A 13,849-nucleotide genomic window follows, 5' to 3' on the forward strand; every position below is an offset into this window, starting at 1 on the left:
ACCAATTATCATGCATTGTTATTCACGACTGCGCTCTGCTACCCAACGCCGACGCTGCAACGCCCTTTGACCTAAGTGATCACCACGATCCACACGGCGTAGGGAGGGGACCCTCACCCGGCAATGCATCGACATCCAGGGCTGTCCTGCAGATGTCCGTGGAAGTAAATGGCAGTCGCTTAAGCAGATATTTATTGTGAGAGTTTTTAAATGTTCCATTTGTGCGGAGACCCGATGCACAATTAGAAAATTTAAAACCTCTCCAGTGCGCGACTGTGGTCATCCAGAACAGACCGTCGTTCAATGACGACGCAAATTCCCCGATCCACAAATACGAAAACGACTTCACTGCGACCCACTCCGTGACCACCTGAATGTGAAATTGTAGTTGTTGCTCTGCATCGACATCGGTCACAGGAAAGACGACGATTGTGAATTGAGGCCACTTGAATGAACAGATCTCCAGGAAAGCCGTTCTCATCAACGGATCTCAATAAAGCGAATGTATATCACTTTCAATCTCTTTAAAAATAAATCGATCTCGATTAACGTGAAATTAAATTCGCTCCACTTGAAGAAGACCGCTTGTGTTGCGATCGAAACGTCGTGGGTTTTTTGCTTTTAATTTTAGTTTTCTATCTACGTGACTTTACCGAAAGAACCAATACTATGAATTCCTGCAGTCACGAAAGTTTTAAGTTTAAATCTATGAACATAACTTTTTATGGCAGGATGGGTGGAGGAGTTCTGCTCACGGTGTAGATACGTGACAACTTAAAGGGATTTCAGAAGTAACTCTACGGTGTCCACTTCCGTGGTTGGGCCATTGCTATTCACGTAGGGGCATGCAGCAGCACCGCTCTGCAGAGGTCGCAAACGGGTTTTGATTCCTTACCCGTACCCGGCCGCACCAGGTTCGCAAACGGGTACCCGTACCCGGCCGTTCCCGTACCCTACCCGACCGGGTACGGGTATCGGGTACCTGATTGCGACCTCTGGGATGAAGCCATGTTGCAGGCGCGGGTGGGTTGATTCTAGGAACTTGAATTGTGAGAAGAGACAAGACGTTGGGAAATGAGTGACAAAAGGTTACTCACCAGTGACTCACGGTCTACCCGTACCCGGCCGCTCCAGGGTCGCAAACGGGTACCCGCACCCGCACCCGGCCGGGCACGGGTATCGGGTAGGGTACGGGTACCCGGTTGCGACCTCTGCCGCTCTGCCAGTCCCGCATGGGTAACGACGACGAGCTTCTGACGATGCAATTCCCGACGAGCACAATCGAGATATAACATTGGCAAAACGTGTATTTTGAAGACACATTAACAAACAAAAATGTCGTACGTTTTACTTTTCCAAGCCTCTCTTTATTCGTTAAAATTGTACACAATCACGGCTCGTCCACCAGGCGAAAGACGACTGGATGAGACGCCAACCCCCACCACCCCCACACACAATGCACTGCGTGCTTCGGTACACGTGACAGCACCGCGCGACCCACACACATTCTCTTTGCTCCATCCAACAAAACCTTACAAAATACAAAACCAACGACGAGACTTGTAACGAACCTTCGGCTATAATCGTTTAAAAAATATAATGTATGTGATTTCATAATATACGCTACATCTAAACTACCGCGTTAAAAAAAATATTACGATAAGGGGAAAAAAAGAACGACGTTGTGAACACTGATTTTTACTGGTTGGGTTTCCTTAAAAAATCGATTACGTTAATTTCCCATTTGCTCTAAGTGGCGTTAGCGGTCAAATGTTTAAAAAGCGGCTACCCCCCCCCCGCTCCCCCCAAACTATAACGAGCGTTGGGCAACACCTATGTGCGTGTCGACAGCCTATGGTGGAAATTCCACATTCGCATGGCAAGGGAGCACGCCAAAATGTATGGCGACCCTCCCCAACCCAACCCCCACCCCCCCGTAGACTTGCCCACACGTGGCAACACTAATTTTATCTTCACCCTGGATGGACGATAACGGGCCGACTTGTCATCGCCAAGTTGGGATTTTACATACCTCGTGACATTTTACCATCGCCCCAGCCGACTCGCTATTGCGAGGAATGGAATGTGAAATTGCTAAGATTTTTGGGAATAAATTGGCAAACGCGCGGAATATTGAGAATAGTTCTACAGCAAACTATATGGCACCGGAGGTGAAAATTAGCAAAATCGGATACAATGTTTACGTGTCGTGAATACGTTTGTCACGGTTCATAGAGATCCGTTTGTTAAAGCGACCACGATTCTTTACAGGGGATAATCAAGATGTCTGCTCTGGTTAGTTTTCATAATTCTTTGTAAAGTCTTCTCTCCTCTAAAGTGTGGGTTTTCTCTCTCGCACAAACACTTGACAAGCGACTAAGCGTCCCAAACGCAAAGCCCTTTCCTGAAAAAAAATTAAGCCCGAGACTCAGGCTTTGCTGGATAAGTAAAATGATTGCAATTGATTCTGAGCAGAAGTCACTTGAATTACCAGATTGCTATAGAGTGAATGGACTTAAATATCTCAATGGCAGTGAATGGGCCCTTGAATTAAGAGATCTCTATGCGAGTTAAGGCTATAAGGAGATCAATCACACAGTCGGCAAAGGACCGGTGCGCCAAACGTTACTGGCGACAGCATTTGAAAAAACTGATTTTTACTGCCATGTAGAATTTCGTTCGCACCCTAAGTAGCCAACCGTGCTGATCAACTTATTTGTTTGATCCACGTTATCACGGGAGCAACGCCAACCTTCGAATGTCAACCGCCGACTCAAGTGAGCGCAATTCACTGGAGTTTGCACATCAAGACGCGGCAACGTGTCCAGCGGGTGACAGTCGTCTCCTCCGAACTAAGCTCTCAAAACAGAGTAGACCCCCGGCCGTAGATGCGACGGTGACATTTCTAACAAAGTCGAACCATCGAATGCCAAGAAAGCCATCTTTGGCATTGCACGTGGAAGGACTGCGGCCGATGCAAATCCAGCAGAAGCTCTGTTGTGGTTTTATTAAAAATTCACCGCATCAAACCAGTTCCCATCCATTGAAAGGCTGTAAACACAGCTCATAATAATAACGGTTATGTTGGAAATTGGCACAACAAAGTTCCCTGCAATCGACATCATATAAAGGTTGCAGAGGATTTAGTGTTTCAATATTCACGTAACATCGGTCAGCTAAGAATGTAGTGTTTTTATGTTCGTAATGTAATGAATATAGTGTTATTAAGGGACCCCAATATTTTAGCGTAACGTAGGGTCATCAAAGGCACCACCCCCACTGCAGAAACTTGATTTTCGAGCTTCTTAAAAATTCCGAGGAGCGTTTCAGTAATAATACGTTTACGAGCAACACCGTGACAAACAAAAAGGAATAAAATTCGAAGAAAGTTAAAAACGACAACGGTGTATAAAGGTACGGCGACGTCTCGGGAATTAAAAACCTTTTCTTGTTCTTCCGACGACAGCAAAAACAACAAAAAAATTAAAACGCGAGCGATTAATAACGATACCTCCCCCATTAAAAGTCGCACCGTCCGGACCGCTCGCTATCTACGGGAGGCGTTGGCTGCGGAAAGGATTAAAACAAAATACGAAAACAACGTCGAGTGGAGCCGTGTGTGTGCGCGAGCACAAGTCAGACGTTTCGGCCAAGCCACAGAAAAGATCCCCCCCCCTCCCCCCCGAGAAAGTATTTTGTCAGGGTAAACTAAAACCGTCATTTCCCCCAATGGAAAATATTGCATTCGTATTTGTTGCAAAATTCAGTTTTACTTAAAGTGTTATATTATTTAAAATTTGCGTTCCATTTAAAATCGATGCGGTTTAAAACGTGATTATGACTATGATAAAAAAATAAAGTAGAAGTACGTCGTAAAAAAAAACGGAAGTTGGCGATGTGGCTACAAGGCAATGGAGCCCATCGCTCTCCTCCACAGCCACAGCATCTCCTCCGATCTTAATGAGTGCTCAATGACGCTCATCTCCGTTAGTCAGCTACAAGGCAGAGGAGGAAATTCCACATTCCCATAGCAGGGGGAAACAAGGGCCATCCCCATAGGTATTCTCAGAGCTTCATTTCAGCCAGGCCTGTACGGGTGAATGGCCCAGAAAACATTTCTACAGCTGGCAAACCACATCCAGTAGACCTCTTGCGAGGGCTGTGGCTTATAGGCAAATGCCATACGAGACAAAACGAAGCGTGTGTGCGAACCTCAAATAGTTATCTACGCGTCCAGGTGTTCTGACATTGCGCCAGTCACCACATTTTTTCTTGACTTCCAAATTTAAGCCAGGTGCTCCCCACCCCCACCCTTATCTCTAGGCCTACTTCAGTAAAGCAGTGACCCCGCACATATTCAGCGAGAAACCAAGCACAGGATGGTCTCACTGTTGATTTCATTCAAAGGGGTCTACTTATATCATTGACCTAAGGAGGGATATAATAATGACGGAGACTCGGATTTGAACTTATTGGCCTGGCTAGTAATCGATAAACCTGGCGATGCAACGCAAAGAACTCGCCTCCGAATCCACCACGGAAGCATCAGCTGACCTGTCTCGGCAACATCCGTCATCACAATGAGAGAAAACGAAAAGTACAAAAGTGTTGAGGAAGCGAGGCACGGTTGGCTTGAGGTGACGGCGAGTAGCATGTGGTAGCAGTGTAAAAAGGTCTACTTTTTTGTTAAAAACTTCGATTTAAAAAACAGAACTTTGAAGTTGATCATTGCTTGGCAGATACGTGCACGTAAAAAAATGGTATAAAACGGAGAGCGCATTGAAACACCAAACGTGAAAAGCGAACGAAAAATGATCGGGATGAGAGGTGAAACGGCAGTTGGAGCTTGGGTAAAGGGGTCAGGGCCCATGCTCGGGTTTAATTGGCTAGTTGTGGTCAGAGGTCGGCGAGGGTTTAATTGGCTTGTGGTTAGGGTTAGTGTCAAGGTATGATTGGTTAGCAAGGTTAGGGTAGGGATAGAACCATAGTATGATTGGCGAGTGTGGTTCAGACAGGGGAAGTGCTTGAGTAATTGATTAGGGTTAGGAGGGTAATGTATGATTGGCCAGCATGGTTAAACTTAAGGATGGAGTTAATGCTGGAAGACGGCTTGGTGATGCATTATCGTAAGGCTTAGAGCTTGTTTCCAATGAGCCAGTCCCAACTCTTTGTCCCCTACTCTCCAATATCAAGCCATGTCCCTTCCAATTTTCATCGCTTTTCAGTTCTGGCGTTATCCAGGCCATGCGCGAACACCGTTGGGAGATGCGATTGCGAAAGCAGCCATGGCCAACAACGCAGCCATTTGTTCTGCTGCGATGACTATTAAAAAGTTAACATTTGTTCTAAGCAGAGGGTTAATGAATTCCTCGGTTTCGGCAGCGTGCTCATTTTTCACGTGGCTCCATTTGTTCTCGCTAAAACCTACAAACGCAATCGACACTTGAGGTTCTGTTTGTCGTGTATTGCTTGTTCTAATTTATCTGAAATGCTTTGCAGTTTAGCGTTTTATTTCTTCCTTCTTTGCTATTTACATTTTTTCCGAGACGGGCGAGGCAGACTGGCGTTTAACGCGACTGTGATCATGACGATGACGACGGTGGTGATGGCAATGACGGTGGTGACGACAACAGTGGTGGCGGTGAAGATGATAATGGTTGTGACTGTGACGGTAGTGGTCACATGATGCACAGACACTCATCACAGTGCACGTTTAAAAAAGAGGAATGCACACATGACAAACCTCCATCATTCAACACAACCGTTGCTACGTATTTTGAATACACACACACAAAAGGCACAAGGATCGCCTGTTTCAGACCTGGAAGCTTCAGAGGCAAGTGCTCTTAGCGAGCACCTATTAAGCCCGGGGAAGGCACAAGCATGGGTGGCATCGTAAGCATCACTCATGCCCAGCCATCTTAAGGCTGAGCAGACCTAGGAGAAACCCCAAAACGGGATCAGAAACTTGGTGATGGCGATACCGCTGGTGTTCTTGTGTAATAAGGCCAGAATTTGAAGGCACACACTCACATCCTACAGCCACTAAAGATCCCCTGCATACCTCACAAACTGCTGGGGCAAGTGCTGTTTGCGAGCACCCATAAAGGCCGACACAGTGCACTTAAGGGTGATTGCGGTCAGTACCACATTCGGCCACCGTTGCTTCTCCAGTGCCGAATTTCACGCACTGCACAACAGATATTCAATCAAATCTGACCAGACCGAAGTGAGGACTACAGACTGGTTCAGATATTATTTGTAACTGATAATAGCCATGGCAGGGAATTTATCCCAAGTTTACCGGGTTCTGAGCGGAGTGTGATAACCACCGTCACCACTCACTCCTGTTACATGCCCTAACTTGCATCTTATCACCATCGTTTCACACACTCATCCAATCACCACCACAAACACTCGCTCACATCCTATGACAACAACCGCCGTTCGCCATTAAGTAGCGGTGACGTCACCACGGCGCTTGTGCCAGGCTATGTGCACCTTAAGACCACGTGAAGTGTCAAACGCCTTCTGGCAGGTCACGGGACCCAAGTGCCATGGGTGACGACCACTGTCAAACACACACACACTCACTCACGTCTAATAACCACCACAAACACTCACTCACATCCTATGACCACCGTCAAACACAAACTCAAGACCCTATTACCATCATGCAGTCTGTCTCTAAGGATGATGGACCTATCTTACATCTGGATTCGGAATCCTTCAGCATCTTATACGGTTATGTATATGTCTGGCAGATGCACCAGCAGTACCCCCTACTATGCCAACTTGCTGCATTTTATCTTCCCGGCGCGCCGCTCAATGTTGTGAGCATCACACCTCTGCACTCAGTTGTTGTTGGAGGGCGACTGCCTCCAACTGCCCAGTAGCGTCCTTCACAATCCTCCTCCATGGAGGCCGATCTTGACACCGCTGGTACCAGTCTTCGGCAAGTCCACTCAGCTCCACATCCTCCCGTACCACATCACTCCATCTCTTCTCCAGCACGTCATGCTCGTTTAGCCCCGTCTATCCAGCCAAACAGAAGCTGCTTGGGCATTCGGTAGCTGGGCTTGCGGGCTACATGACCCAGCCAACACAGTCTCGCCTGCCGGAGCTCAAACACACACATCCTATCACCACCACGCTTCACTCACATCCTACCATCACCATCACATGGATACACACACAACCGTGCTCACACTCGTGCCTTCACACCTTCACACACATTCCTCTCCTCTCTTTCTCCTCTCTCTCGCTCTCTCTGCCATCCTCCTTCGGTCTCACAGCCATGTGAGAAAGTTCTCCTTGTCCAGCCTGGCTGGGCCCAGCACAGACTCGACGTCGCTGAGGAGGTCGGCAGAGATGGGCTCCTGTAGGCTGGGGACCAGGTCATCCGTGTCCATGCTGACGTCGCCACCATCCTCCTCGCCCCCGGAGAATCCGGCACCGACGCCGGACCCAGCCGTCACCGGTGCCACTCCTGCTCCTGCTCCGAGCGTGTCCATCATGCCGTAATCGACGTGGGTGGCCGGCAGCGTATCCAGAAACTCAAAGAACGGCTGCTGTTGCTGCTGCTGTTGGGGCTGGTGCGGCTGCTGGTGTTGGTGAGCGCGCAACGGAGACTGTGGAAATGGAGATGGTTTCTGCACCGCTGCCTTCATGCCGGTGCTGCTGCCGCCGCTGTGACCGGCGGCGAAGGGGACAGCACCGTGTGCTGCGTGGGGCAAGCTGTCGCAAGCTGCCGGCACACGAGAGGAGACGGGCGTTAGGGTCGCGGTTGTGTGTGGGTGCGAGATCTTTCTTTGGTTCTAGATTTGAAGCTTTCGTGACTGCAAGGATTCTTTACCGAAAAAACCTAAGAATATATTTCTTTGGTGCCGTGTAAACGAGATGATGACTACTACGCCTGGTATGCACGAGGTCGTGGGTTCGATTCTGACCCTGACACCTGTATATTTGAAGTTTGGATGTTCTCCCCGTGGTCGTGTGTATTTTTCTCCGGGTCCTCCAATTTTTCTCCCCCTCACATTTCGAAACAGGCCCCGAGAGTATTTGGCTGGTATCAATTTGCACAGGATAAGCCACTTTGTTGAGCTATCATTTGTGGCCAGGTCACTTCCTAAAAAGAGCCGCATATTTCGATTTAAAGCTTTCGTGACTGCAGGGATTCATCTTCTTGGTTCTTTCAGTAAAGTCACGTAGAATGGAAATAATAAAAATAAAACATAATTAAATAATTCTCACGACGTTTCGGCCACAACGCAAGCAGCCGTCCTCAGGTGAAGAATAGGTCTGTCTCTGTCTTCTCGACAGACCTAGTCTTCACCTGAGGACGGCTGCTTGCGTTGTGGCCGAAACGTCGTGAGAATTATTTAATTATGTTTTCTTTTTATTATTTTATTATTCCCATTCTACGTGACTTTACTGAAAGAACCAAGAAGAAGAGCCGTATAGCTCAATGGGCCTTACCTGGTCAAATAAAAAATAGTTTAGTTTTTAGTTTGGAAACGGGGCAAACATTGATCATCTCCGAGCTCTACACGGGCTGACAGGGTTGCGTGTAAACCCGGCGAATGGGGCATCACTTTCACCAGATTTCTCAAAATGTTCTCTGATGTAATCCAGATTCTCCGCTGTTGGGGTCCAAATTTGTCATGTTTTTGGTCTTCCTATTTTCAAGTTAAGTTGACAAGTAATGTTATTTAAAACAAGATGATCTGTGAAAACAACATAATCAGTCTTCTCTATGACATGCTTAAGAGATGCTTGAAGTTGAACTCAACAATTACCAAATATTTGTAGCACCATATCTCTCCCAAGTCATGGACTTTTTTCAATAACCCGCGCGCAGCCACGAGTTAGTAACATGGTTACTAAGTGGTTAACAATGGCCATGTTGGAACAGTGGCTAGTGACATCCTAACACATACACAAAACGCTGTACACACATCCACACACGTGCCCATATACTATATAAACACACACACAAACACACGCTCCTTCCAAACGCTGTGTACACACAAAAGAACCATGCCCCCCCCCCCCCACACAAACCGTACAAGCACACACCCCCACATACTGCAAATAAACATTCACACAAAAACATTTAAAAACACACACTCGCATACAACACAACACCCACCAATCGCCACTAAGTGGCGGTGACGTCACCACAGTGCCTGTGCCAGGCCAGGTGCACAAAAACACGTTAAAAATACACACACTCGCACACCCACACATTCGCACGCACGCAGCCCCGTAAATTAGCATAACTACACAAGCAGACACGCACAAGCGCTCACACACTTACACGTGCACTTCATATTCACACACACATGCATACTCACCCTCCCACAGATGCTCACACACTCACACAAATGCACCCACAACAAAGATAAAGATCCCCTGTATAGCCATAACAGGCTGTTAGGGCAAGTGCTGTTAGGGAGCACCAATGAAGGCCATCATGGCACACAAGGGGGTGGGGGTGGGTGGCTAGCAACACGCCAGACTGCCTTTGCCTCCCCAGTGTGGATGTTTACACGAGGTACTCATTTGAGACCAAGTCGACCTAAAGGAGGCCTTGGACCGGTTCAGATAATCGCCATTAGTGTTGGCCGTGAGCGGGAATCGAACTGAGTTCGTAGCGTAGCACGCTAACCACTGTGCCACCGTACACACATGCAGAGACAAAGATCCCCCATGTAGCCTTAACAGAATGTTGGGGCAAGTGCTGTTAGCGAGCACTTAGAAAAGCCAGCATGACACATCATGAGGTGGGTGGGCGGGCAACACCACACCAGACCACCTTTGCCTCCCCAGTGGCGATGTTTACACACCGCACCAGGTACTCATTTGAAGCCAAGTTGACCTCGGGGATGCCCAGGACCATTTCAGATAATCGTTACTGGTGTTGGCTGTGAGTCGGAATCGAACTTGGGTGGCCGGGGTTCGTAGCGCAGCGTACTAACCACTCCACTACCGCTCCCCACTCATACACACAAAGATAAAAGATCCCCCGTATAGCCTTAACAGACTGTAGGGGCAAGTGCTGTTAGCGAGCACCTATGAAGGCCGGAACGGTACACGAGGGGGTGGGTGGCCAGCACTACGCCCGACCGCCTTTGTCTCCCTAGTGGCGATGTTTACACACCGCACCAGGTACTCATTTGAGGCTGAGTCTACCTAGGGGAGGTCCGGGACCGGTTCAGATAATCGTCACTGGTGTTTGCCGTGAGCGGGAAACGAACCCGGGTCGCCAGGTCCGTAGTACAGCGCGCTAACCACTACACTACCGCTCCCCACACTCATACACCCACACACACACTCATACACACACAACAACAACAACAACAACCGCCATTCGCCACTAAGTGGCGGTGACGTCACCACGACGCTTGTGCCAGGCCATGTGCACCCTGAGGCCACGTGAAGTGTCGAACGCCCGCTGGCAGGAGGTCACGGGGCAGACCCAGGTGCCACGGGTCGACTGACCGAGATGACCGAGATGACTGGCTGATGCACCACCTGTGCCCCCTACTGTGCCAACTTGCTGTGCTTTAGCCACCCGGCGCTCCGCTCGTTGTTGTGAGCGTCGCTCCTCCGCCCTCCGTTGTTGTTGGAGGGCGACTGCCTCCAACTGCCCAGTAGCGTCCTTCACGAGCCTCCTCCACTGAGGCCGATCTTGACACCGCTGGTACCAGTCATCGGCAAGTCCACTCAGCTCCACGTCCTCCTGTACCACATCACTCCATCTCTTCTCTAGCCCGTGCCGCGCCCGTTTAGCCCCCTCGATCCGGCCGAACAAAAGCTGTTTAGGCATGCGGTGGCTGGGCATGCGGGCTACATGACCCAGCCAACGCAGCCTTGCCTGCCGGAGGAGCTCACTGATGGGACTTTGCCCAGATCTTTCAAGGACTTGTGAGCTCCTCACACAATCCAGCCTGGTTAAACCCAGGATGGATCGTAGGCAGACCAGCCTAAATGTTTCCAACCGGCGAAGATGCTCCACTAGGGGGGTCCACGTTTCGCAAGCGTAGAGAAGGGAGGGAATGACCGTGGCCGAGAAGACCTGAAGCTTCGTGCAGAGCGACAGACCAGGTCGCTTCCACACAGCGTTACGCAACCGATGAAAAGATATTGCCGCTCGACTGATTCGGAGTGAGACCTCTGCTGATAAACTGGAGCCGGTCATGAGCACACTGCCCAGGTATGGGAAACTCTCTACTCTCTCCACAACTGCCCCATCACCGATTGGGAGTTGTGGGGGCGGAGTGCCCGATGGTACAAAATACCCAGGCAGGTGCTTAGTTTTCGTGGGGCTGATGGTAAGGCCCCACCTCTTATACACACACTCATACACACACACACACACTCATACACCCACACACACACTCATACACACACACACACACTCATACACCCACACACACACTCATACACCCACACACACACTCATACACCCACACACACACTCAAACACCCACACACACACTCAAACACCCACACACACACTCATACACCCACACACACACTCATACACACACACATACACACACGCATGCGTGCGCATTCTCACTACCATCGATGTCGTCGGTGGCGCCATTGCCGTGCATCTCCTCCGGCGTGCGCGAGAGGCTGTAGTTGCCCACGCTGAGGCCGCTGTCCGTGCTCGCCTCCCTGGAGTGGAACGCCCCGCTGTAACGTATGCGCTCATTAGACAACGCGGAAGGAACATCACACGAATGTTGCACTTCTCTGCGAAGGGCATTTGCCCTCGGAAGGACGTGTTTAGCGAGAATTCCGTGACCTCCCGAGAGGAATTACCTGGTAAGGCCCAACTGAGTACTATAGGTCTTTTTCAGAAGCAACCTTGTCACCAATGAAAGCTCAACAAAGTGACTTATCATGTGGAAATTTATAGCAGCCAATTATTCATAACACATGTTTCTAAATGTTGAGGGACAAACCAGAGGACCTGGAAAAAAATCCACGCAAGGATCCCAGCAGAACATGCAAACTTTAAATATACAAGCGTCAGGTTCGGGATCGAACCCACGACCTCCTGTATACCAGGCAGACGTCGAAAACGGGTTTTGATTCCTTACCCGTACCCGGCCGCACCAGGGTCGCAAACGGGTACCCGTACCCGGCCGGGTACGGGTAGCCGGGTATCGGGTAGGGTACGGGTATCGGGTACCCAGTTGCGACCTCTGATACCAGGTGAGGTAGTTAACATCTCCTAGCCACCGTGGCGCCCAGACTGCCAAGTGAATGGCTCGGGCTGACAAGCGGCTCACAAACCTGTTTAGGAATGGGTCTGAGCCAGACGTGTTGATGGCCCTCATGTCCTGGACTGCGCCGTTCCCCGGCGAAGGGGTGTGCACTCCGTTGAGCATCTCCACATCCATGGGCATCTGCCCCCGCATGGCGAGCTCCTGCAGAAACAAACACAAGAGGCACGGGGATCAATCCATCTGTTGTTGTAACGTTCTTACCCGCCTCTAATGGATATCTGTGAACAAGAACTTTATAGCTCATCGGATTTCCTTCAGTCTAAATAAATATTCTGATTCTGAAAATAAACATTGCGAGTCCGATTCTGAATTGGTAGTTTATTAATCGCCAATGTTTTATCACAGTCGGCGGAGGACATCTGATTAGTCGCCAACAGCAGAGCACACGATGATCCGTCAGTGAAACGTGTTAAGTTTGAGAATTAAGAGTTTAATAATAGTGAGAAATTCTGCATCTCGCGACGTGAAAACGATAACACAAATCGGGATAAAAGGTATTTACAGAAGCATATGAGAGCCTATTTATTTACACCGAGTCTCTTTTTCAATGGCATTCTGGGTCACCACACGTGCAACCGAAACCCAGATTCGAACCTAGGCACTCAAAGGTGCCGGGGTTCAATGCTCTGTCCTCGTAAGCCACCCGCTGGCGACCACCATGACTCTCAACTGCTTTTACATGAAGTATTAATGAAGGTAATGAAAAGGGGCCTCATCAATTGCACCTTCGATGAGCACGGTTGGCTACACACAGTGCGAAAGAAGTTCAACATATATACAATCAATGTTTTCCAGCAGCATTTACTACAGCAGCAAACTCTTTATGAGTTTCAACTTCTCTGGTTCTCATCAGGTGTGGCTTGTTAAACAAATACTGCCGAGAATTCTGATGATAAAGGAAGACTGCTCCATGAATACTGTCCCATTGATATATGTGGACAATAACATAATAAATACATATTCTTGGTTCTTTCGGTAAAGTCACGTAGAAGGGAAATAATAAAGTAAAAAAAATAAAACAATAAAAATTCTCACGACGTTTCGATTTCTATTATTTTATTATTTCCCTTCTACGTGACTTTACCGAAAGAACCAAGACTATGAATCCCTGCAGTCACGAAAGCTTTAAATCGAAAAATAATAAATACATGTTTGTGCCTGGCCACCTTTGTCTCCCCAAGGAAGTGCCTGATCCGGTTCAGATATTCGCCACTGATGCTGGCGGTGAGTGGAAATCGAACTCTGGCATCTGGTTTTGTAGTAACCACTGCGCCACTGTTCCCCACACTCGAGCACTCCCGCACACGCAATCACTCACGCACCCCCCCCCCATACACACATGCGTGTGCACGCACACCCACAGAGACATACTTGCCGATATACACACACACACAAACGCTACGATACACATGTGCATGCACTGCCGTGCACCCCCACACTGGTATAGCTCGTAAATCAGGGCAGGGGGAATAACAGGTTTGTGTGGTTTTCCTCCCCTGTTTCTGGGACTCCCATTTCACCTTCGGGATAAAACTGGCAACGTC

The 13,849-nt window shown here is 48.9% G+C and overlaps 1 protein-coding gene across 2 annotated transcripts in view; it reads right to left on the reverse strand.

The window, feature by feature from the left end:
- Positions 1-1,345: 1,345 nt before the first annotated feature.
- LOC144727984 (transcriptional coactivator YAP1-like) overlaps positions 1,346-13,849 on the reverse strand; it is a 28,358-nt gene continuing 15,854 nt past the window's right edge. For both annotated transcript variants that reach the window (XM_078607148.1, XM_078607147.1), the window contains exons 6-8: positions 12,313-12,446; positions 11,591-11,706; positions 1,346-7,747 (exon numbers count right to left, since the gene is read on the reverse strand). In XM_078607148.1, the coding sequence (XP_078463274.1) occupies positions 7,290-7,747; positions 11,591-11,706; positions 12,313-12,446 (708 nt within the window). In that variant the 3' untranslated portion in view covers positions 1,346-7,289. The remainder of the gene's footprint in view (positions 7,748-11,590; positions 11,707-12,312; positions 12,447-13,849) is intronic.

Source organism: Lampetra planeri, chromosome 27 (assembly GCF_965212315.1).
Source record: "Lampetra planeri chromosome 27, kcLamPlan1.2.h2, whole genome shotgun sequence".
Classification (NCBI taxonomy): Eukaryota; Metazoa; Chordata; class Hyperoartia; order Petromyzontiformes; family Petromyzontidae; genus Lampetra; species Lampetra planeri.